Genomic DNA, 25,404 nt, shown 5'->3' with positions numbered 1-25,404 from the left:
GATACCAATAAAAAAACTAGATTTTTCATCTCAGCAGCATCTCAGTATAAATAATGAGAATCCTTGACAATGGGAACTTTTAGGATGTGTTTTGTTAAATTTACGGACTCCACAAATTTACCACATTCTTCTACCATGGCATTTGCACTCAAATAATTTCTAAGTATTTCAAATAATACCATGGTACATGCCAAAAGCATCACTGTATAGCACAAGGGTACTAGTTGTTTGTGAAATATTATGCCCAGCCTGTCCAGTGGTTCGGCCATGATTCAGCATAATAATCCATTTTAGAATCAGGTAGACAATCAAACAAGTGTCTGCTGATATTTTTCATTGGAGATACACATTTGTAAAATTCTCTTAATATAACCGGATTCTTCTGGACCATTATCTCACTGCCATGTCTGTACATTAGAGGCGTTAAAGGGCCACTGTCGCTCGCGGAGGGATAAGTGCGTGCGTGCCGCGTCTCGAAGCACTAGCGGCGGATGAACACAGAGAGGCAGAGGGAGCGCGTCGGCTCTTCATCTCACCTGCATCATTCTCAACCAGAGACGCATCATAATCCTCAGCGCTGCATATGCTCTTCTATCATTATATCAAAGGCTGCCACATGTGCTTTTAGAAACCAATGCAGCTTGGGCCATTCTTTAATTTTTACTTCATGTAGACCCCCTGTAGCCTAATATATTACTATGCATAGTATCTTCAAGAATATATGATTTAATTTATAGTCAGAGGGTCGTTCAAACGCTGCCCGTCGTTATCCGTTCAATAGCTTCATTTTTCTTCTCTCGCGCTTTACTGAAACCAAACGCAGTTTGACTGACTGAAGACACAGCGACTGAAGGCTCCAAAATGGGGGTAAGAATCTATTTTAAATGCTTGCACGTTTTGAATGCCATGCATCTTAATAATAATTCGGGGTTATGGGATTTGGATGGTAACGTGTGTCTGTATGTATTTTGTCAAATCATTGCATTAAACAGGTGCGTTTATCTCTACTATAAATGTTAAGCAAACATTTATCAGCTATGCCGTGGGCGTTTTAACCTTAGACTGCGAGTTTAACATCTTTGACTTTGTGAAATAACGCTGCTCGATCGTTTGGCAATTGCGTCAAATCGGATGCTTCATTTTTGCACCCAGTCCGACGCGTCATGATGCAGTTAAAGCGAACAAATGAAGAATGCTGGTGAATTTATGTGCACATATTGGCATATTAGGTATATGCATAATAATATAATCTAAGTCGTTTGGCATAGAAGCTAGAAATTGAATATATAGACGCTACTTTCATTCGATGCAAAAAGGCGCACTGAGGTAAACGCAAAAATTATATCAAATATCAAAATTATATGTTTAACTAATATGTTTCAAATACATACCGGTAAGATATCATCATAACACATATTCAGAAGCACTATGATTATAACGTTTCTGCTCGCGCATCTGTTCGTTCTGTTAAACGTGCCATGACCGCAGAAAAGACCAAATTTGCGCTTAGCAATTCTGTTTTTAACATGACACAAGAAAACGGACTTAACTGCCATAAAGTGATCATTTTTGTTGGTCGTGATTTGTAAATCCAGAATCTGGAAAGTCTTGTCAGTCTCCTAAATGAAAGGCGTTAACCACAGAGGGGGTGGGGGGAGCGTATAGGATGACTGCAGAATCTGTATTGACCCGTTTCAGTAGTTTCACAGCCGACATCTTATCACATTTATGACTACAATTAAATCCCAAAGCGAGACCAATTGGTCAGTAGACGCGCGCACATGGAATAGCCTATATTGAACTCATTTGTCACACCAAGCGCCTTCTAGCTTGTTATTTTGAGACCCTGCAGAACTGGTCGTCTAAAATTAATTTTATTAGAAACAAATCTGAAATTAAAAGGTGATGTTGTGACGCAAAGACCATTTTCTCTTTCAAACGATCCCTTTTCCATCGCACGCGAGGTTCTCGTTTTCTGTGTCGTTTTGACATTCTGGTATCGGTCGTGATGCCCGGAGGGGAACCGGGCACGACGGTCGGTGACGGCGTCAAAGTGGAGGCTGATCAGAGAGAGTGGATATTCCTGAACAAGTGCCGCGATTGGTCCGTGTAGCGACGGGAGGGCGGGGTCATATTCGCAGTCGCTGATGAATAATTGGACTTGAGCCAATCAAACAATAGGATGCAAGATGCGCTGGGCCAAAATGAAGATTTGGGGATGGACTAATGCAAGAGGAGAATAAAATGAGCATGGAAAGTGAATGATAGGGTTACAGGAGGGTGTCACCTTGAGAGAGAGACACTGAGTCATTTGTAGGAGGCCCAGGTGCTTGTGGTTGTTGGCAATTTTGGATGAGGTGAATGTTTCTTGGAGACTGACTAGAATAGAATAACAGTTTCTACACTGAAAATATTTTAGATGTGGAATATTGGCACATAGGCTACTTTGAAACTATTTTCACTCAATAAATTTGACAAATAACTTGTGCAGACAACTGGGGTGGTTGTGGTTAGAGAGTCAGGCTTGTAACCCAAAGGTTGTGGGTTCAGTTCTCAGCACCGGAAGGACATGTAGGTGGAGGAGTGAAAAAACAGCATTCTCTTCCACCTTCAATATCCACAGAGCTGAGATGCCCTTGAGTAAGGCACTGAATCCCCAGTTGCTTCCCGGGCTGCTCACAGTGTGTGTGTGTGTGCGTGTGTGTGTGTGTGTGTGTGTGTGCACTTGAATGGTTGAAATGCAGAGCACAAATTCTGAGTATGGCTTACCATACTTGGCCTACACGTTAGGTCGTTGTAATTTTTTTTTCATTTACAAAGAATCAATTAGGCCAAACACATTGAATTAAGCATGAAAGTTTGAAGTATGAAATAACATTTTCTTACTAAAATAACATTTAAAAAAATATATTTTTTAAAAATCTGTTTTATTTACAACCTCGAAAAATCATTTTTACAGTGTACAGTATGTAGTGTGTTCAGTATAGGCTAATGTGTGTACAGTATTCATTTCATCTTTATAATAAAGTACAGTTGTTCATATAATACTAGTTGGCAGTTGTTTGTATTACCATTGTTCAATCATTATGATCAAAAAACCTGGATGAGTGAATATATTTACTCATTTTTGTCCATGCAGCACTAAATGGTATATCACTAATAGTGAATGAGTGAACAATTGAGTAATTTCAGACATAGCAGCACCACGATATAGTATCCCACAATTCAATGCACAACTATTATAAAAAAAGTTTTCTCTCTTGAAACGTTATTTGACATGTTATATATATATATATATATATATATATATATATATATATATATATATACATACATACACACACACACACACACACACACACACACACACATTCATTTGACGTATAAACAATTTTCACTCAGAAAGTGCTAGTAAATTTCACAAACGATTATAAAAAAACAGCAAGTAATGAGGTAGAAAAAACTGAAATAGTATTTAATTGTAAAACGTACTTCAGTAGGTTTTAGTGTTTTCTTTACTGTCCAACAAATTTATTTTTTTCCCTGTGTACTTCAAAATTTCAAAATTTAATTCAACGTGTCTTTGTAATTAATTGTGAAATTTGCTAGCAATTTCTGTGTGAAAATTGATCCTACACCAAATTTCCTAAAGCATAGTATACAATTTTACAATTAATAGATAAACTGCTTTTATTTCAGAAATTATAATTGAATTAAATCAAAATTAAATTTTGACATTTATGATTACTCCCTAAATTATCAATGATATGTTAATAGTTGCATAATGTGTTCTGTTTTACATGCTAGTTTTTATATATAATATGCAGTATACAGTATAAGCTGTACAGCATGATAATATTCCACTATAGCCAAGGTTTTGAGCTTTGAAATGATGTCACGGATGAGCTGATACAGTAAAGGAATAAGGTGAGCAGGAAAGGTGAACTATGGGGTGGTGTCACCTTGACAACAGCAGCGAGGCAGTTGTAGGCTCAGGTGCTCGGGGTCGTCGACAATTAGTGTGACGTGAATGTTTCTGGGAGGGTGACATGCCTGTCTGAAGGCTTTAGAACAGCAGGAATGTCATCATAGTGTGAAATCAAGTTTGTAAAGTGGTTTCTTTTGGTTTTAGTTTTCTAAAATTGTCGTTTGCAATTTGTTTTGCAAGTAACTTCAAAAAGTTACTTTGTTTTGATAATAAATCACTTTGTTCAGTAAAAATGGCAACAATGGAGTTTAAATATCAGTTTCCATAACTTTTCATGTTGCATGACTGATAATTGTGTATCTGTAAATGAGAAACAGACTGGTGGTGAAAAGTCTTATGGTTGTGTAATGGACGCCGTTCAATAGCTCATTCTCATTGAGTGATTCTGGATATGTATGTGTGCGTGTACTTTCCACTAAAGCACATAATCAAGCCTTATAGTGCCGAAGCCCGGGGTCATATGAAGCAAAGCTAGCAGACACGCTATCAGTCAATTTGCCAGACGCCGACATGATGTCATATCCCGTGGGACCTTCAAGGTCAGCCAGCAGTCTTATTTGATTGGCTCTCAAATGTCAATAGCAGGTTTTAATCAGTTTGTTCCATGCCAAGGTTGCTTTCCTGTATATTTAGCAAACCACAGTGACCACAGTGTGTGCTAAAATTAATTCACGTTAAAATTATCATGCATTTAAATTCAAGTTACTTAAAAATTTTAGTAGCGAAAAGAATTATGGCATTTTTGTAAAACATGTATGGAATAAAAATATAAGACACACGAGTAATTTTTTTGTTCAAGTTTACATCAAGGTTTATTTGGAGAATTTCACACTTCATATATTCAAATGAGCTATTGAATGGCATTTATTTAACATCTTATAGAAAACATTTCTCATTTGACCCTAAAATAAAAAATAAAAATAAAAAAAAATTATAGTTGAAAACGAAGCCTATTTTAGGATCATTTATTGCATTTATACTGTTTTCAAGCAAGTAATCAAATTTATTATTATTCTCAATTAAAATTTTCATTAATTCCCATTACTTTAATACAGTCATTTTTACTGTATGACTGTAAAACATATGCAAAAAAATTTATTCAATAGCATCTTTGTGCTCATTTATTTATATTCATTTATTTATATGAAAATTATGTTTAAATGGTCATAAAAATAGATTTAACTCTCTTAATTTGCTCTGATATTGTGGTTATCACAGGTTACATGAGGTTTAACCCAGTATTTTAATTTATCATTTGTATAAAATACTAACACCGAAGCAAAGTTGTCACGTACGCTGAAAAAATTTGGTGTCAAAACAGTTTTCACAGAGAAATTGTTAGTGAATTTCACAAACAGTTCGCAAATATTTCATAAAAAGAAATGGCAAGTAACACATTGAATTATTGAAATTTAGAAGTAGAAAATCTTAAATAATATTTCATGCAAAACGTACTCTAATAATCTTTTTTATTATTTACAACTAAAAAAATATTTTTTTTACTAAATCGTCTTACTTAAGTAATATTTCACATACAGAACAGAGACATTTTAATTCACACCCATGCTTTAGGAATCCATTGCACACTAATATACTAATTTCACCTTTGACTGCATTGAATGCATGAACAATATGCTGGATTTCTGGATGTGACTGACTACACTTAAATTAAACACCCATCATTCTCTTACATGATTTGAGCTTTTCTGCTGCTACATAATGGATAGCTCTAACATTTAATTAGTCCTTTAATTTCATATGTGGTTTGTTTTATTGGTGTCTTATGTGTAGTATACAGAAGCAAGGTTTCTTTAGGGTGTAATCCATTAGTGCATGTACAGTACACAGTGTGTTTCCATGTCCTCAAGTTCATTAGATGAAGCCTTTGATAGAGATAGAGAGAGAGAGTCACAATGTCGGCCATGTTTCATCTAGAACCTATTTTGTGATTTATTTTTTGAATGTCGCTAGCTCTTATTATTAGTTCTCCCAGAGATGAATTCATGAAATTAATCATTTATTCACCCTCATGTTGTTCTAATCCTGTACGGCTTTCTTGTGTGAGACACGAAAGGAGATTATAGGCAGAATGTTCACATTTCTATTTTACTCGCAATGAAAGTAAATTTGGAGCAGACTCCAAAAAATGGCAAAAAGCATAAAAAATGGTCTATATGAAATTATGCAATTCTTTGTTTGAGGAACAAACCAGAATGTAAATCATTATTCACCGATGTGTTATGCAAGCTTTGATATCAATGATCCTGAATGTTTTTTTGGTTCTTGTAACTGGTTGTGAAATGTCAGAATTGAATATTCTCATATTCACATAACACACATTAGATTGGTTTCCTTCACATAAATCTACACTGAAAAAAAAAATGGTGTAGAAACAATTTTCATTCAGAAATTGCTAGTAAATTTTACTACTGATTACAAAGAAGTGGAAAGCAATTAAATTTTGAATTAACGGACTCTATTGTCTGGTAAAAATTGTATTTTCTGGTAAATCGTGTTCTGGTAATCTTTGTTTCATTTACAACTCTGACAAATTATTTTCTTTTTTCTGTGAATAATTTGACCACAAAAGGCTTTGCATTATGTAACACAAGTCAAATGTGCCATGAGTCCGGGTCCTGCAGTTCTTCCCTTCACCACCAGAGGTCACCATCTCCCAGACTCTATTCCCCTAACTCCACACACCTGTCACATATCACACACACCTGTCACAAATTACACTCCCAGCTGTTCCCCATTTTCATGGACTATTTATACATGAATTAATTGTAATGTATTGTATTAGTCGTATTCACTGTTGAAACTCTGGGGATACATGCACTGTGTTGCTGTTGGTGTATCCCGTTCCTAATCTGTTTTGTTTTGCCTTGTTGGCCTTTTTGTTCATTAAAATTGATCCTTACCTGCATTTGGACCCAGACTTCGTCTTTCCACGGCGCTCCTCCCAGTGTTCCGTGACAATATGGGCTACATTAATTCTTGAGTTCTTTTAGAATTTGATATCCACAGTCACCATTCACTTTAATTGTCTTTAAAAGTGAACATACTTCGAAACATCCCTTTTGTATAAAAAATAATAATAAAAAAAAATAAAAAGGTGTAGATTTACTTCTAAACAATTTTCAGGAATTGCTAGTAAATTTCAAAAGTAATTACAGAAAAACATTTTGAATAAATGTGAACATTTTAAGTAGAGAAATTAAAATAGCATTTTCTTGTAAAAAGTATTTAATCTTTGTTTTATGTACCAAAATATTTCCTTTATGAAAAATTACTTTTTTTACAGTGTAGTCCAGAGTTATTTCAGTATAACTGAGATGCTATTATAGTTTTTGTTAATGTTTTGAATTTTATTTCCATATTGGTTCATTTTAATTTTAGTTCAAGTTTTAGTAGTTTTGTTGTGTGTTCTGGTCTTTTTTTTTAAGTTTTAGTTGTTTTATAAATATGTCTATGTAGTTGTTATTACATTTTATTTAGGTTGTAGCTTTACTTATTTTAGTGCATCATGTTAAACATGTTAAAAATGAGAAATGGGGAATCACTACCAGAGCAGCATGAGCCTTGACTCGTTCGTGTTGCCAGATCTTGCTAGAAAAATCAGCGTACAAGACAGTAATAAACCGAATAAATAAATGAAAATAAGATCAAAATATAGCGACTCGTGTCTGCTCACTCCATAAACCCGATCGCTTTATGATCTGAGCTTAAACAAGCCCCAAAAGTGCTTGTAATGAGTGATGATGGCAACACAGACAGCACACGCTCTGTGAAGCAGCCTGTACAAGCATAAACAAAACCCAATGTCTCTGTCCACTGTACTTCGGTTAAACTGCTGAAAATAACGAGCGTTTTCTCACTGTAATAATACTTTGGTCACAATAACGGATACTAAATGATGTTTTATTAACATGGTTCGGGAGGAGCACAATCAGATAATCAACTAATTTGGTGCAGGTGCAACTCATTTAGCTAACTATCCTAACGAGCACAATGCATATAGATATGCAGCTTGCCTCTGTCCAATGACAGTTTTCCGGCATCCCTCCTCCACCCCAACTCCTCACCCTAATCTATTTTTATCCCATATAAGGGATAGGGTGAGTTCTCTGGGTTCTGGCCATATTCTGGGCTCGGAGCCCTCCTCCAGGACAGCACGCCAAAATATGCTTACTATATGCTATCAGATTAGATGTAAGGGTGAACTCGTGAAACGTGGAAGACACCAAAACATTGCTATGGTTTCCAAGCTGCCAATCATCGCAGTTTCGTACATACATGTAACGATAATTTAGGGGATTCACTCTGGTATTTAAAGGGTTCACCCAAAAATGAAAATTAGCCTGTGTTTTACTCACCCTCGAAGCATCCTAGGTGTATGTGACTTTCTTCTTTCAGACAAATCCAATCAGAGTTATATTCCTCCAAGCCTTTCAATGGGGTAAGCGGGCACTTGTCGTCAACAGTTCAGAAGACGTGAAATAAAGTTCTGCATATCACAGTCAGCGGAAGTGAAAAAAAAGTTTATTAAGTTTGAAATATGCGGTTGTCATTCCTGAAACTTATAGTGTGTACATGGCCTAAGAGAACGTGATCATGTCTGAGATGAACCCCACTGGATTTACTAAAGTGGAGCAGCTCCAGTTCTCCACACATCCTACGGCGCAGAGGCTGATGGGCATGGACATGAATGTGCACGTGTGCCACGTCTGATCTCAGGGTCACGACTGAATCTGGAACTGTGATGCAAGTGTGCGATGGAGAGAGAACCGCAGACAGTCAAATGGATGATGTTTCATGCATGACTATACGGCGAGAACACAGTGTACCAGTATATGGTTGTGCTATCAAGATGGTTAGAATACATTAGACAGTAAACTATAAACAAAGCGAGTAGATGAGTTAAGACAAAATAAATATAAAAATAGACAGTATGTATCTCAAAGCATACGAGCGATTGAATGTATGAATAAAATAAAAACAGGAGCAGGATTACAGTTGTTCAGTAGGGTAATCCAGACTGTAGTAAACAGTAATAATCCTGCACTGCCGTCTCACCCAGAGGATAGAAAGAGGAAAAACCCTTGACAGATGGTCAAACTGTTTCAACACACGGCCACAAGGATGCTACAATCTTGCCCTTTTTGTGTTTTGTAGTGTTTTGGGTTTATTTTTTTAATCATTTCTTTATTTAGTTTTATTTTTTATTTTTTTAACAAAAGAAATGCTGTCTGTTGAGCATTATGCTGAACATAGCAGGGTTACCTGAGGGTTACAACTACAGTTGGGTCAATTAATATTTTGAGGGATGATTTTTTTTATTATTATTTGAATAGTTTTTGTTTAATTTAAATTAAGCCTTATAAAAAACAGAAATAATTCATTTTAGATTAGAGACTGCCAATAAATTTGGTCTGTTTTAGAATAATTTAACGAAGCATTTTAAGCATTGCACATTATCATGAAAGCATGCTGGTGTGCTGAAATGGTGGATTTGGCAGTAATGCCGACTGGTTGTGCATGCAAGCTAAAATAGGTCACAGAAGCACACATGGCAAATCAGGGGATGCCACATCAATGAAAAGCCCTAATGTGGATTGAAGTGCACTAGACCACCCTCAACGGCCCCCGTGCTCACACCTCCCCCCGTATCCCGCACGGGGTTCCTGTTAAAAGCTTCACGGTTTCAGAGATAAGCAGGATAGTGGCTGAAGCATTATCTGGTTGACATTTCCCTTCTCATCCTCAGTCATCAGTTCCTGGACCATGTCTCTCGCAGTGCAACAGAAGGTGCTGAGACATGATGCTTAAATATGAGCCCATCTGTGTGCCCACGTTATTATCGCAGTTTCAGCTGGGACACATTTCGTTAAAGTTCTCTGATTTATGAAGTTGAATCTGTTTGTGTAATTTGTGGCAAAAGTCCGGCTACTATTTGTGCCTCAAAAAGGTATAGCCTTATATATGTATAGCTTTTCTTTTTTATTCTTTTTATAACACCATTCGAGCTGCTCCGGGCTCTTCTATCCTCTCGTCCTAGTACACACTAGGCAGGGACTTGTCAGTCTGGCGTAAAAGTATTGGAACAGTAAAGACAAAATTGCTCTGTTGGCTGTGGAGTCAAGACATTTACAAATATGATTAAAAGATGAATATGAGACAAAACTACAGAATGTCACATTGTATTATTGGGTGATTCTAGATGTTTTACCAGCTAAGTTCATCACTTTTAGAGTTTCATCCCTCTATCTGATGTGAGCATAAGTGTTGGAGCAGTTGCCTCACAGGTCTTTCTAAGTGATCAGCTGTGTCCTGTTGCATTAATTCTTCAGATATTAAAATCAGGGAATGTGTCGTATCAGTTATATCCATTACTTCTGTATTCTGAATCTTGCAATCGATGATGACACACAAACCAGGATGAAGATGAGGGAGCTGACTTTGAGAGAAAAGCAAGCGATTTGGATGCTAAAAGAAAAGAGGAAGTCAATTAGAGCTCTAGCAAAAACAAAGGGCATGGAGAAATCAAGAGTTTGGAAACCACCAGCAACCAACAACTACCTGATCGGCTGAGAAAACAACAGTAGTTGATGACAGACAAATAAAAAAAAGCTGTGAAAATGAACCCTAAAAGACGTGTCTGTAAAAAACTTCCAGAAAGCTGGGGTGATGCTCTGACAATCTACTGTCCTCAGGAGACTTTGACACAGAATTACAGAAGCTACACAGCAAGATGCAAACCTCTGACCAGCACCAAAAATAGAAAGGCAAGATTAGAGTTTGCAAAAAAGCACAAAGGTGAGCCAGAAGAGTTTTGGAACTGTGTTTATGGACCAATGAGACAAAGATGAACCTTTATCTAAGTGATGGGAAAGCAAAAATGTGGAGAAAAACAGAGAACTGCAAATGATCCCAAGCATCCAGCCTCATCTGTAAAGCATGGTGGAGGTGGTGTCATGGCATGGGCATGCATGGCTGTCTCTGGAACAGGCCCTCTCAACTTTACTGATGATTTAATGTATGATGACAGTAGCAGAATAAATTTAGAAGGGTACAAAACCATCTTGCCTACCAATATTCAAGAAAATGCCACCAGATTCATTGGGAAGTGCTTCATATTGCATCAGGACAATGAATCAAAGAAATGGAAAGTCTTAGATTGCTCAAGTAAATCTCCAGATTTAAATCTGATTGAACATGAATTTCACCAGCTGAAGAGGAAAGGCAGAAACTCCCCAAAACAAGCAACAATTGTAATTGGCTGCATTAAAGGCTGGGAAAAGTATTTGAAAGGATGAGACCAAGAGTCTGGTGATGTCTATGGGTCACAGACTCACTGCTGTGATTGTGTGCAAGGGATCTGCAACTAAATAATAGCTTTTAATCTTTTATATCTGCCTTATGTTCAACTGTCCCAATACTTATGCTCTCATCAATGAGTGGGGTGAACTCTAAAAGTACTGAACTTCTTAGCTGGTAAAACATCTGTGTGTTGAATCACCCAATAATAAAATGTGACATTCTGTAGTTTTGTCTCATATTCATCTTTTAATCATATTTGCAAATGTCTTGACTCCACAGCCAACAGAGCAATTTTGTCTTTACCGTTCCAACACTTATGGAGGGCACTGTATGTCCAAAAATGTATTACACATACATACCATATATATTTGTATAGGCTAGGCCATTTCTAATATGTTTTTGCTTCATATGACAATATATTTCATATATGGAAATTACGGTAACACTTTACAACAGGGGTCGGCAACCTTTTGAGCATGAAGTGCCATTTTTAATGACAATAACCCCCCCCATTTATCCTCCAGTATGGACGGTCGGACAGCTACCGTGTGGCGACTACGCAGGACAAAGATGAGAAAGAGTCTCCTAAAAAGGGAAAGGGAGGGAAAGACCTGGATGACCTGAAGAAGGAAGTACCACTGGTAAGACTCATCGACACATATTATCTTCATGTTTTTGTATGAAACTTTAATTATTTTAGACTTACAATTAGTGACCTATAGTGAATAATTTCTTATTGTACTATATGTAATTTTGTCACAGTGCTAATTGGATGAGTAGTTCAGTACCTCATAAATGAATTTAAGTACACCATACTATATTGATTTTCAAATACTATTTTGCCTTGAATCAAATGTAGCAAGGTTGTGGTTCAATCACTGTGGTTGGTTGCACTATATAGCAACTCATCCTTTCTTTGTGCAAATTTAAACTCCCCCCCCCCCCCCCCAGACAGAGCATAAGATGTCAATTGAAGAAGTATGCCGAAAATTCAACACTGACATTGTACAGGTGAGTTTCTCACATCAGTAACGAACAATTAAAATCAATTAAATCAAGTAAACTAGCCTGCTGTTTCATATGTGCAACATTAAAGGGGTCATATGATGTTGCTAAAAAGAACATTATTTTGTGTATTTGGTATAATGCAATGTGTTTATGTGGTTTAAAGTAAAAAAAACACATTATTTTCCACATACTGTACATTATTGTTGCTCCTCTAAACCCCGCTTTTCTGAAACGCGTCGATTTTTACAAAGCTCATCTTTCTGAGATGCGAGGCGTGCTCTGATTGGCCAGCTATCCAGTGCATTGTGATTGGCCGAATACATCAAGCGTGAGATGGAAATGTTACGCCCCTCACCGTATTGTGATGCCATTTGACAGCGTGACCACACAAAAACAATAAAACCCATCCAGTGGGGACATAATTACTGATTATAATGACTTATACTGTCTTTTTACATGACCATGTCTGCATTTGTGATCGGAGAAACAACAAACAACAAGCACTACTCTACACTGCTCAAAACTCACGTTTGAATCGTCAGTGGCAGAAATGTACTTACAGGATGTGAGTCAGAAGCGCCAGACTGTCCTTGCAAAGTTGTAATTGCCCCACTTTATAGAAACAGCCTTTGTGCAAGCCAGCACTGTAGCTTCCAAGTTCAGGAAATAGTCCTCTGTAAAATGCGCTGCACACACTCAAATATTTGCATTGTACTGCTCTGGAACAGTGTTGTAAATAAAACTTAACCACTGATTTCTAGTTGTGTCCTCTTTTGGAAGCCCAAACAAAGTAGTTTCGCTTTCACAACGAAACAGCGTCTCCAGGACATGGCGCCGGCGGCAGCAACATCATCACAGCGAGAATAATAGTTCCACCTTCTTTCATTGAGTAAACATTTTGTGCGGTGTTATGAAAATCTCCCCACACAGTGACGTAGACTGTGTCATTTCTAGTAATTTCCTGACTTTCTGTCTGGTTCTTTCTCCTGAATAAATTCAATTTCCTTCATAACTGCAGATGTGTCTGGATGCTAAAGATAACTCGATGCTGATGCACCAAAAGACCAAGGATTTCTATCTTGTTGAATCTTTTGCTGAAGTTTAATTGAACTAAATCCTCTATTTCCTCACTGGTGAGGCTACTCTGGTGCCCTATTCCTATAACTGCCTATATTGTGAATTTTTTCCCCCTCCAAATGTTCTCTGCATTAATCACATAATATCTTCTGTATCCTGGTTTTTGGGATATTTAACCTAAAAATGAAAATGCAATCATCATCTGTTCACCCTTATGTCGTTCCAAACCTGAATGACTTTCTTCTGTGGAATGAAAAAGAAGATATTTTGAAAAATGTCTCTGTGTATGTTTATTACATACAATGTGAGTCAATGGAAAGTTTTATTTTACCCCCATTTAGGTTTAAAATATTAAACTGTCCTGACTCCCTTTAATCTTGTAAAATTAAGTCTGTATTGTCAAATTTAAAAAAAATTAATTCTTGTAATGGTACAATTTATTACCTGCTTAAAGTTGTTTTTTGTTGTTGTTTGTTTTTTTATTGGCACTAAAACAGTCATGTACTGCAAAACATTATAGCTTGTATTAACCCTATTATATTTGATACTCAAATTTCTAAGGCCACTTGTTGATTATTAGATTATAGATGATTACAGTCTACTACATGCCATCTGTTGTCTGACTGATAGTTTGTACTTTTTATCAAGTTAAAGGTCTTTTAGTATCAGGTCGTGGTTCATGTGTCTTTTTGCTCTTATTTTTATTAAGTAAACACAAAAATAACTTTTACAGTGTTAGTAATATAACAAGATCCTTGATTATCTGTCATATTCTTTAAGGAAAATTATTAAAAATCATTAAAATGTGAGTATCAAATATGATGCATCAGGCTTTTGATTATTGCTTGTTTGTTCATCCTTGGTCAACATTTATTTGCTTGTATATGTTTTACCCCACAATAAAAACTAGAGCTTTGATCAAACTAAGCATTTAAATATTATCTATCTTACTAAGAGATATAAAGTGACAACTGTGACAATATTTAGATGCATTTTTGTATGATATACTGTTGATTGATACTGATACACTTCTCATTGATTTACATTACAATAAGCTATCAGAATTTCATCTTACTTGTCATATAAATATCAGCACATGCAGCAAATTGCATATTTGCTCAGTTTGGGCCTCTGAATAATTTTTTCCCCCTCCTCAACTATGTGCTCCATATTCTCCTATATTATATGAGCCATAAAAGCCTGATGTATCAAGCATGATACTCAAAAAAAAAGATGTTTTAAAATATTTTGTTGAAAGCATCAGTTAACTGTTCTATTTAAATAATATTAATAATTAATAAAAAAATAAAAATTTATTTTCTGATTATTATTTCAAATGTAAGACATGCCCTTTAACAGATTCTCCTCATCCAGGGCAATTTAAAGGGACAGCCCACCCAAAAATGTCACCATTTACTCACACTCAAGTTGTTCCAATCCTGTATGAGTTTCTTTCTTCTGTTGAACACAAAAGAAGATATATTGACAAATTTGGTCCCCATTGAATTCTATAATGTGTAAAAAATTCAATGGAGGTCAATAGGGACCAGCAACTGTTTGTTTACCCGGGTAAACTATTTCTTTAACAGAGAACTAATTTCACCTTAATGAGCTTAAAACACTAACGTTTTAGAGCAGGAACTGTGATATCAATAAATCTCCTAAAACATTTCGCCACCATCGCCCTCTAGTGGCAGTGCAGTAGTGTTTGACTCATGAGTCAGATTTCTTCTCACACTCTCTTGTCCCCTGAAGGGTCTGACTAATGCCAAGGCGGCAGAGTACCTCGCTCGGGATGGTCCCAACGCTCTCACTCCGCCCCCCACCACCCCGGAGTGGGTCAAATTCTGCCGACAGCTCTTCGGAGGATTCTCCATCCTGCTGTGGATCGGAGCCATCCTCTGCTTCCTGGCCTACGCCATCCAGGCCGCCACGGAGGACGAGCCTGCTGGAGACAATGTGAGAACTCACACATGTGCACAAAAGCATTAAAAGTCTTAGATCTTTGAGTTCAGCTTGTGAAAAATGTGGGAAAAAACAAGTGTTGCATTTATAATTTTGTTCAGTGCATTTGCTGTCACTTTTGATTAATTTAAATATTAATTTCTTTAAAAAACAAACAAAAAAAACATACTCCACACTTTTAAATTTGACCATAATACTTTCCATTTGCTTTGTGGGCTAAATGAGGCAAACAAGGTGAATCAGAGAAATCAAGGTCAGTGACCTCCTGAGGATTTTCTCCACATTAATTTGATAACCTGTCCTCCTGCTCTCTCTCTCTCTCTCTCTCTCTCTCTCTCTCTCTCTCCGCTCCACAGTTGTATCTGGGGATCGTGCTGTCTGCTGTGGTCATCATCACTGGCTGCTTCTCCTACTTCCAGGAGGCCAAGAGCTCGAAGATCATGGAGTCTTTCAAGAACATGGTTCCCCAGGTACACAAAATAAAGTTCTTTAATATCCTCAGTTCTGATTCCTAATTCAACTTCAGCCAAATTATAATTCAAAAGTGGCAAAATTTTTCAGTGCATATTTCTAGCTGTGTGGATCAAAATGAAAACTCAAATAACCAATAAATCTTAATCCACTGTTTTCCTCTCTGGTCATAATCCTAATTATTGTCTCCACATATTTGCCTCTAGACTGTATTAATGCTCCTTTAATCTCTCCTTTGGCCTTAAAGTCGTTAGAGGCTGAAATTGATGTTTGTGTATGTGTGTGTGTTGTCCACAGCAAGCTTTAGTGATCCGTGAAGGTGAGAAGCTCCAGATTAACGCTGAGGAGGTGGTGGCTGGTGATATGGTGGAGGTGAAGGGAGGAGACAGGATCCCTGCTGACCTCAGGATCATCTCTGCTCATGGCTGCAAGGTACAGTATCTAAACAAAAACATGGCTGGAAATATCTACTACAACCCCAATTCCAGAAGAGTTGAGACATTTTGTAAAATGCAATAAAATCAAGAATTTGTGAGAAGATTTCCAAAGTTTTCACTGACCAACGTACATGTATTTTGTAAATATGAACAAATTTTGATTTTGATGGCTGCAACACACTCCAAAAAAGTTGGGACAGTGGCATGTTTAACACTGTGTCACATCAACGGTCCTTTTAATTACAATGTTTAATTGTTTAGGAATTGAGGATATTAAAAGTTCTGCAAGCTAAATTTTTGTCCAATCTGGCTTGATAAGACTTGTCTTGTCTCGTGAAATTTGGCACAAAGTGATGAGCCATGACCCATCTTTGGCAAAGACTGAGATGCTCATTTTATACCCAAACATGATACCTTGACCTATTACCAATTCACCTGCTTACTGGGAACTGTTTCAAAACAGGTTAACGTGGATATTCTGTAACCTTTTTACTTTTAATTTGCCTCTGTCCAAACTTTTTTGGAACGTGTTGAACTAAATTTGTTCATATTTACAAAATACATTTACGTTGAACTTTGAAAATCTGTTCTTTGTACTTTTGTCAATTTAATAAAAGTTAAAGAGAATGAACAAATCACAGATGCATTTATTGCATTTTACAAAATGTCCCAACTTCTCTAGAATTGGGTTGTATGAACACATACTGTCTGTCCGTCTGCCTTTCTGACTGTAAGGCCTGAAAATGATTATTTTAAAGGGCACCTATTATGCCCCTTTTTAAAAGATGTAATATAAGTCTCAGGTGTCCCTAGAATGTGTCTGTGAAGCTTCAGCTCAAAATACCCCACAGATCATTTAATATATCATTTTTAAAATGCCTATTTGGAGTGGAAGCAGAAACACACTGTTTTCGTGCATGTCTCTTTAAATGCAAATGAGCACGCGCACAGAACGCGGCTGTCACATGGCATGCGAGTACTAAACTAAGTTCTGTTTCATGTCTTATTGTGCTTAAACTATCAAATACACACATAAGTTACATAAACATAGTCGGTTATGTCTATGAAGGTAAACAGCTGGGAAAGAAATCACATGTTTATATTAGATCTGTGTATTAAGTGACAGCAGCGTAATATACAGTATACTGCTGTCTACACTGTTAATATGACCCAAACAATGAAGTAAAAGCAGAAAATCACATACTGCTCTGGTCTGAATAACTTATGTAGCACTAATGAGTGGACATTTCTTACTTGAATGCTGCTTTTAAATGCTCTAGCGTGAAGATAAACATGGCGGATTGTGTGCGGCTCACTCAGGGTGGGGTCTCTGCTAATATGGCAGTGTCCGTCAACAGTCGTGGGCAGGGCTTGTAAAATGTGACGTCTACATTTTACAAATTCCGCAAACAGCTTGTTCTGAGACTGCTTATGATTTATGGGGATTTTTTTTAATAAAGGAGCGGGTGGATTTTTATTCTTATAGGGTGGTTGTGCACACACACTGTCAACACATTTATGTTCAAACAACATGTAAAAGTCCAGTTTGCATAATAGGTGCCCTTTAAAACACATATATATGCGTTTGGACATCGAATCAACACTATTTTGTTACACATGTTTTTTATTCTTCAAGGTTGATAACTCCTCCCTGACGGGTGAATCAGAGCCTCAGACCAGATCACCTGACTGCACCCATGACAACCCTCTGGAAACCCGTAACATCGCCTTCTTCTCCACCAACTGCGTTGAGGGTACGGTTGCCATAGCAGCTGCATCGCTGCTCCCTTTTCTCCTCCATGCTGTCTCTCTCTCTCTCTCTCTCGCTCTCTTTATTTTTTCATTTCCTGTTCTTTATGAACACATCTTCTCTAATCGATTTCTGCTTTTTCATTTCACCTTTTTTGCAATCACTCTATTTTTTCCTGGTCGTTTTTCGCCAAGAACAGCTGTAGAGGAAAGATGTTGTCATGGCAACAACCTCTCATTTCTGCGCCCCATCTTACCACTCGTCTGCTGCCCACGCGATTGCTCACACCCTCGTTTTTCCACACATTTCGCTTCGTTTTGATGATAAAACACTAATCAATTCAGATCCGACTGAATAAATGAATAGTACTGCAGGAGCTTATGACATTTTCTTCACTGTGTCACTATCACTGCTGAATTCCAAATGAGGTTTCATCATTTGCTCATCCAGTCTTTCACAGGTTTTCTACCTGTGAATGATGATTAAGATTCATTATAACAAATCCGACTGCTTTAATAAAAGCAATTACATGTATAGTTCTCTCAGAGATGACTGATTTCCCTCTCAGTCAGTGTTAGTGCAGTATTGATGTGTCTGCAGCTCTTGTCAGTTGTGTAATGCTGTTGTTTTGATAGGTCAGGAGATGTTACATATGCCCACTGCTCAGTAGGGAGCTGTCAGCAGGGTGTCAGTGCTTCCTGATCTCAGACAATGTCCTTCCTTCAGATTCAGACTCAGTTCCAGGGTGATGCTCTCCTGCCACCGTGTGGTGGATTTAAACAACATCATTATGAGGCGTCTAGAATGTGGCAGAGAACTCAAGTGAAATGAAATCATTCCAAAACAAGACATAAAATCTCTGTCATACTGGATATTTTTACTCGTGGTCTGAGATATTAAAAGACTAAAAACAAAATGGCTAATATAAGACATATTGTTTTTTTATTATTATTATTATTTAAAGAGCTTTTTTAGGTCAAATAACCAATTCAAATAACATCCTGCAGTTGTGGTCATTAAATAAAAATTATATTTAATTATATTTTTTAAATGAATGTGGTTATTCAGCAAGAAAGCTTTAAATTCATCAAAATTGACAGTAAAGACATTTTTTATGTTACAAAATATTTTTTATTTTAAATTTATCAAAGAATCCAGAAAAAAAAGCAGCACATGTGTTATCAACTTTGATAATAATAAGAATAGTTTCTTAAGTAGCAAATCAGCATATTAGAATGATTTCTGAAGGATCGTGCAACACTGAAGACTGAAGTAATGATGCTGAAAATACAGCTTTGACTCGCAGGAATAAATTCTGTTTTAAAATATATTAAATAGAACAGTTATTTTAAGGCAAAATAAGTGATTTAATTTGCCCAGTAATAGGGACATTAACTTTAATGCAAAACTTATAACTAAATGTTGTATAATTCATGTACAACTAGAAATACTACTACTAAATATCGAAGCTTAAAATAGCAAAAGTCACACATTTTATCACTCTTTCTTCTCACATAATAAAATAATATTAGTTCTCTGTTCTCTTCTCCTGTCAGGTACCGCTCGTGGTATTGTCGTTTGCACTGGTGACCGAACCGTCATGGGCCGCATTGCCACTCTGACCTCCGGCCTGGAGACCGGAAAGACCCCCATCGCCAAGGAGATCGAGCACTTCATCCAAATCATCACCGGCGTGGCCGTCTTCCTGGGTCTTTCCTTCTTCATCCTGTCAATCGTCCTAGGCTACAGCTGGCTGGAGGCCGTCATCTTCCTCATCGGCATCATCGTCGCCAATGTGCCCGAGGGACTGCTGGCCACCGTCACTGTAAGGACTCCTGCTTTCTCCCGCTCTTTCTCAATGTCGGAATATTGTAGTGTATTTTAATGTCTTTTTGTGACACGTACATGTTTTTTAATTGTTATTTTTCAGTATAGTTCGTAACTTAATGTGTGTTTGTCGTCTTTTTTGTTTCTTTTTCTTTTGTTCATGGCTTTGTTTGGAATGGACATACAACATATTAACATATTTCACACTAATGTATTTCACAGTATGCACTACATACTGCACAGTACATACTGCCTACTTAGTATGGGAAATATTATGTGAAACATAATACCATATGCAACGATAAACATTTAATACAGTATAGTGTGCTAGATTATATTCGCTATATTAATTCACAAGAGGAAATCACATGTCAGTAAATAAATTTACACTATCGTTCAAAATATTTTTTTTTTTAAAGAAATAAATCATTTTATTCAGCAAGAAAAATGTCTTGAAATGTCACTTTGGACTTAATTTAATGCATAATTAAGTGAGAGACTTCTTTCAAAAACATTAGAAATCTTACTGACCCCAAACCATTAAACAAAATAATAATAAAGTAAATAAAACAATGACATTGCAAACTAATAATTAGACAAAAACATAAATAAATACAATAAAATGTTTATGCAAAATCATGTTTGATATTTCATTTATTTATCACAGAGAACGTTTTTTTTTTTGCACGTTCAGTAGTAGATAGATAAAAACATAATAAAGTGAGTGAGTGAGTTTAGGTTTAGTTTAGTTTCTTTTAATTTTACAGTTTTAGCCAGGTGGGGTCAGGTTACAGGAAAGTCAGGCTTCAATTTCTACTACTACCACAGTTCTCTAGTTCAAGTATTATAGTAATGTGCCATTCTGAACATATTCCATGAGATTATATTTGCTCTGTGCGTATCTGTTGTCTGTTCTTTTTCATCTCTGGTTCATTTCTTCTTCGGTGTAACTCTTGACAGTGTTAGTGAGTGTTGTGGCTTCTGGTCTGTGGTTGTGTGGTGTCAGTGAATGCTCCAGTAGTGTTGAATATCATTGTGTGTGTGTGTTCTTGAACTGTATTCCCTCTCTCTAATCCTTCATATCTGTGACTCTTCGTGACTCTATCACTGTCTCTCTCTCTCTTTTTCTCTGTCTGTTCCTATCTTTCCCTTCCTGTATTCTTTTACAGACTCACTGTTGAAAGCCTAGGCCAATATGAAAATCTGAAAAAGTATTACTCTGTGGTATCTCTAGTTGCCTGTGTGAGCTAATGGCCACCACATGGTGCTGTGCTTGGCTGTGCATTGGGGCTGGCCTGTGCCTCTGGCTGCGATGCACAACTAGGCCTCAAACATACTCTACGCAGACGGTTTTGTGCATCACTGCATTCAGAAATGTGTAATTCATATGGCAAAGCAAATATGCATGCTGACAGTGCATGCTAAATAGACATTGAGACTTTTTACAAATATTATTTGACTGCAAGGTTGCTAATGCTTTTTGAACCAAACTGGCAAATTATGTCATATATATATATATATGTATCGATTTAGATATTATAAATTCTATATGTACAGTAAATGTTAATTATTCTTTTAAATTAAAATACATAATTTTATTTCATTAAAAGAAGAAAACCAAGTGTATTAAATTTATTTTCCAGCTAAATTTTCTGACTGTCAAAAACAATTTTAACGCTTAACTCCACTACCTGGATTTTTCTTGTAGTTTTTGAAAACGTTTTACAATCTTCAATGCTTATAAATAATAAAAAGTCAAAGCTTTTGTAAGATACTACAATAATATGTTTCTGAAACCCTTATAATTTGTGCTGTAGCTTATATACACAACTGTGTCTCTTGTTTTTAAAAGTCTGTTAGGATGGATTTATTTGAACAAAAATACAGTGAAAACAGTAATATTGTGAAATATTACTATAATTTAAAATAACTGGTTTGTATTTGAATATACTTTAAAAAAATTAATTTCTGTGATGCAAAGTTGAATTTTCAGCATCATTACTCCAGACTTCAGTGTCACATGATCCTTCAGAAATCATTCTAATATACTGATTTGCTGCTCAAGTAATGCTGAAAACAGTTTATAATATCCTTTATAACTTGCATATGTTTCATTGCTTAAAAAAGCACCTCAACATTGCCATAAGGGTGTGATACCGGATATTAAAAAAGCACAAAAGTAAACAAAAGCAATATGGATTATAATTATTAATGTGATATAGAGAAATTTTGATTTTTAAATCTGGTTTTATGCAAAGTGCAAATGCTTGAAACTAAAACAATTTTTTTTTTAATTTTGACATTTTGAATGATTTTTATATGAATGAGTTTTCTCTAAATCTGATTATAGTTGCATATATTATAGTTGTAGTCTGTCACAGGACAGATCGTGGTCTATTATTTCAGTCATGACTAAAATTTGAAAAAAGTACATGTGTAATACCTGCATTTTGCATGTTCTCAGCTGCCAATAATTCACCTCAGAAAAATTATGGTCTACACAAAAGTTGTTGTTTTTATTTAACATATTCTGGGTTATTTATTTTTATATCTTGTGTCATATTTTAGGGGGGTTTGGATGATAAGGGCATGTCACAACTGTTCATTTTGGCATCTGTCTAATTTGACTCGCTCCAGTGACAGATGAATTTGTGCAAATATACCTTAGATTTTGATTGGCTCGTCTTTTGATGTCAATAACAAAAGACAGACATTGTGTAGAGTACGTTTCTGACCTCTCTGCTTCTCGCTGTGCTTGGCTTTGCTCCTCAGAGCCTCTTTTTGATTTGACACGGTTCTTTTATTGCACGATGCTGCATTGTGCCACATTACCAACAGCGTAATGTCACTAAAATTCTGTTCGCTTCTCTTTCTCTCCACCTCCTTTTCCTTTCAACGTCTGCCCCACACTTCCTTTGGTTCCATTTTTCTGCTCCTCTGTTTCTGTTTCTCTCTTTCTGTCGTTCTGTTTGCATCTCTCAGGTGTGTCTGACGCTCACGGCCAAGCGAATGGCCCGTAAGAACTGCCTGGTGAAGAATCTGGAGGCTGTGGAGACGCTCGGATCCACCTCCACCATCTGCTCCGATAAAACCGGCACCCTGACGCAGAACCGCATGACTGTCGCCCACATGTGGTTCGACAATCAGATCCATGAGGCGGACACCACCGAAGATCAGTCGGGTGCGTTGCTAAGGCAATAGATGCAGAATAGATCCATTTTACCTTTCGAAAGTTTGGGGTCAGTAAGATTGTTTTTGTTGTTGTTTTTTGTAAAACAGTAAAGACTTTTATTCGGCAAGGATGCGTTAAAGCATGGAAGCCTGTTTCTGCCACTGAGTATAAAAATAAAAAAGGTAATAGTGATTTTTTTTAAATCTCACAATTCTGCCTTTTTTTCTCTCAGAATTGCGAGATATAAACTCACAATTGCGAGAAAAAAGTCAGAATTGTAAGATTTAAACAATTGCGAGTTATAAAGTCAGAATTGTGAGATTGTAAGAAAATTGTTTTTTTCCTCAGAATTTGACTTACTTATAACCTACAATTGTGAGTTTATATATCACAGTTTTGAGAAAAGACGTTATACTTGTGAGAAAAAGAAGTCAGAATTGCAATTACCTATTCAGTGGCGGAAACGGGCTTCCATATTAATAGGACAGTTCACCCAAAAACCCTCAAGTTGTTAAAAACCTGTATGAGTTTCTTTCTTCTGTTGAACACAAAAGAAGATATTTCTGAAGAATGTTGGTAACCAAACTGTTCCTGGTAACCACTGACTTCCATTGTATTGAAATTGTATTGTGGAATCAGTGGGGTACTAACATTATTCAAAATACTTAAGATAAAAGAAGTAAGCAACTAACTGTAAAACTGTCACAGTATTACTTTTTACTGTATTTTTGATCAAACAATTGTAGCCTTGGTGAGCAGAAGAGACTTTGTTTAAAAGCAATACTTTGGAATGGTAGTATAAATAGATTATATGGGTGTTCTAGCTGTTGCTGGGCAGTTCTGGTTTGTTGCTAGGCTATATATTGATAATATATTGATCCTGTGTGTGTTCTCTAATAGGTGCGTCCTTTGACAAGAGCTCTGGGACGTGGTTGTCTCTGGCCCGTGTTGCGGCGCTCTGTAACAGAGCCGTGTTTAAGGCGGCACAGGACTCTCTGCCCATCCTGAAGCGTGATGTCGCGGGTGACGCCTCTGAATCGGCTCTTCTCAAGTGCATCGAGCTGTCCTGTGGATCCGTCAAAGCCATGAGGGACAAGAACAAGAAAGTGGCTGAAATTCCCTTCAACTCCACCAACAAATACCAGGTTTGTGTGCTGTTCTGTATCTGATGTGACTGAATTTTTCATCCATTGAGTCCAGCATCCATTAACTTGGTTAATATTCAGTCAGTGTAACCTTCACTTACAAAATACTTAAAATAATATTGTATATTTACTGTCAATGAAAAATAAATTTGTTGTGGTGTACCAACAATTTTATAGTTATTATTCAAATTAAATATTGTGCAGTATTAAACCAGTATTAATGATATTAAATTATATTATTTTAACTTTAATTGCCAAATAAATGGTTGACATGTTCATGTCCTTTTTTACCAAGATTTGTTGAAATGTATATCAGTCTAAAAAAAGTGTATTTTGTGTTATGAAATACTAATACATTTAATATTAATAACTAAAATAGTTTAATAATTTTAATTTCTTAAATTGATTATGAATGAAGATTTTTCTTTTAATTCTTACGAATGATTAAACATGCTAATCTTGATTCACATTTAACAGACTATTCTGTTCTCATTAACACTCATTCTCATGTGCTTGGATGCGTTTTCACACCAGCTGTCAGTGCACGAGTCGGATGAGGGTAACGATAGCCATTACCTACTGGTGATGAAGGGGGCGCCAGAGCGCATCCTGGACCGCTGCTCCACCATCATACTGCAGGGCAAAGAGCAGCCCATGGATGAGGAATTGAAGGAGGCCTTCCAGAACGCCTACCTGGAGCTCGGAGGACTGGGAGAAAGAGTGCTGGGTGAGAAAATCCTTTTAAAAGCACAAACATGAATATAAATCCAAGGCACATGAAAAACCAAAACATTGGATCCTCAAAACTGTAGAATAAATCCATTCTGACAGTCTTTTTTCCTCCTTCCATCCAGGTTTCTGCCACTTGTTCCTGCCCGAGGACAAGTACCCCAAAGGATTCGCCTTCGACACGGACGATGTTAACTTCCAGACAGACAACCTGTGCTTTGTGGGTCTGATGTCCATGATTGACCCTCCCCGAGCCGCCGTCCCAGACGCCGTGGGCAAATGCCGCTCAGCAGGTATCAAAGTCATCATGGTGACCGGTGACCATCCCATCACGGCCAAGGCCATCGCTAAAGGTGTTGGGATCATCTCTGAGGGTAACGAGACCGTGGAGGATATTGCCGCTCGCCTTAATATCCCTGTCAGCCAAGTCAACCCCAGGTAGAGTATAAAAACACACAGACAGCTTTAACCCTATAAAGCCTACTGCATCATATTTGAGACACAGACTTCCGAGG

The 25,404-nt window shown here is 36.8% G+C and overlaps 1 protein-coding gene across 1 annotated transcript in view; it reads left to right on the top strand.

The window, feature by feature from the left end:
- Positions 1-486: 486 nt before the first annotated feature.
- Positions 487-25,404, top strand: part of LOC306885115 (sodium/potassium-transporting ATPase subunit alpha-3-like) — a 36,757-nt gene continuing 11,839 nt past the window's right edge. Inside the window, exons 1-12 of the mRNA XM_079441459.1 lie at positions 487-867; positions 11,833-11,949; positions 12,260-12,319; positions 15,149-15,352; positions 15,715-15,828; positions 16,127-16,261; positions 17,903-18,020; positions 19,573-19,841; positions 22,826-23,024; positions 23,916-24,160; positions 24,695-24,887; positions 25,015-25,327. Coding sequence (XP_079297585.1) covers positions 862-867; positions 11,833-11,949; positions 12,260-12,319; positions 15,149-15,352; positions 15,715-15,828; positions 16,127-16,261; positions 17,903-18,020; positions 19,573-19,841; positions 22,826-23,024; positions 23,916-24,160; positions 24,695-24,887; positions 25,015-25,327 — 1,973 coding nt within the window. The 5' untranslated portion in view covers positions 487-861. The remainder of the gene's footprint in view (positions 868-11,832; positions 11,950-12,259; positions 12,320-15,148; positions 15,353-15,714; positions 15,829-16,126; positions 16,262-17,902; positions 18,021-19,572; positions 19,842-22,825; positions 23,025-23,915; positions 24,161-24,694; positions 24,888-25,014; positions 25,328-25,404) is intronic.

This window comes from Barbus barbus (genome assembly GCF_936440315.1).
Source record: "Barbus barbus genome assembly, chromosome: 19".
Taxonomy (NCBI): Eukaryota; Metazoa; Chordata; class Actinopteri; order Cypriniformes; family Cyprinidae; genus Barbus; species Barbus barbus.
Note: the sequence above shows the minus strand (reverse complement) of the source record. Positions and strands in the feature narration are given on the sequence as shown.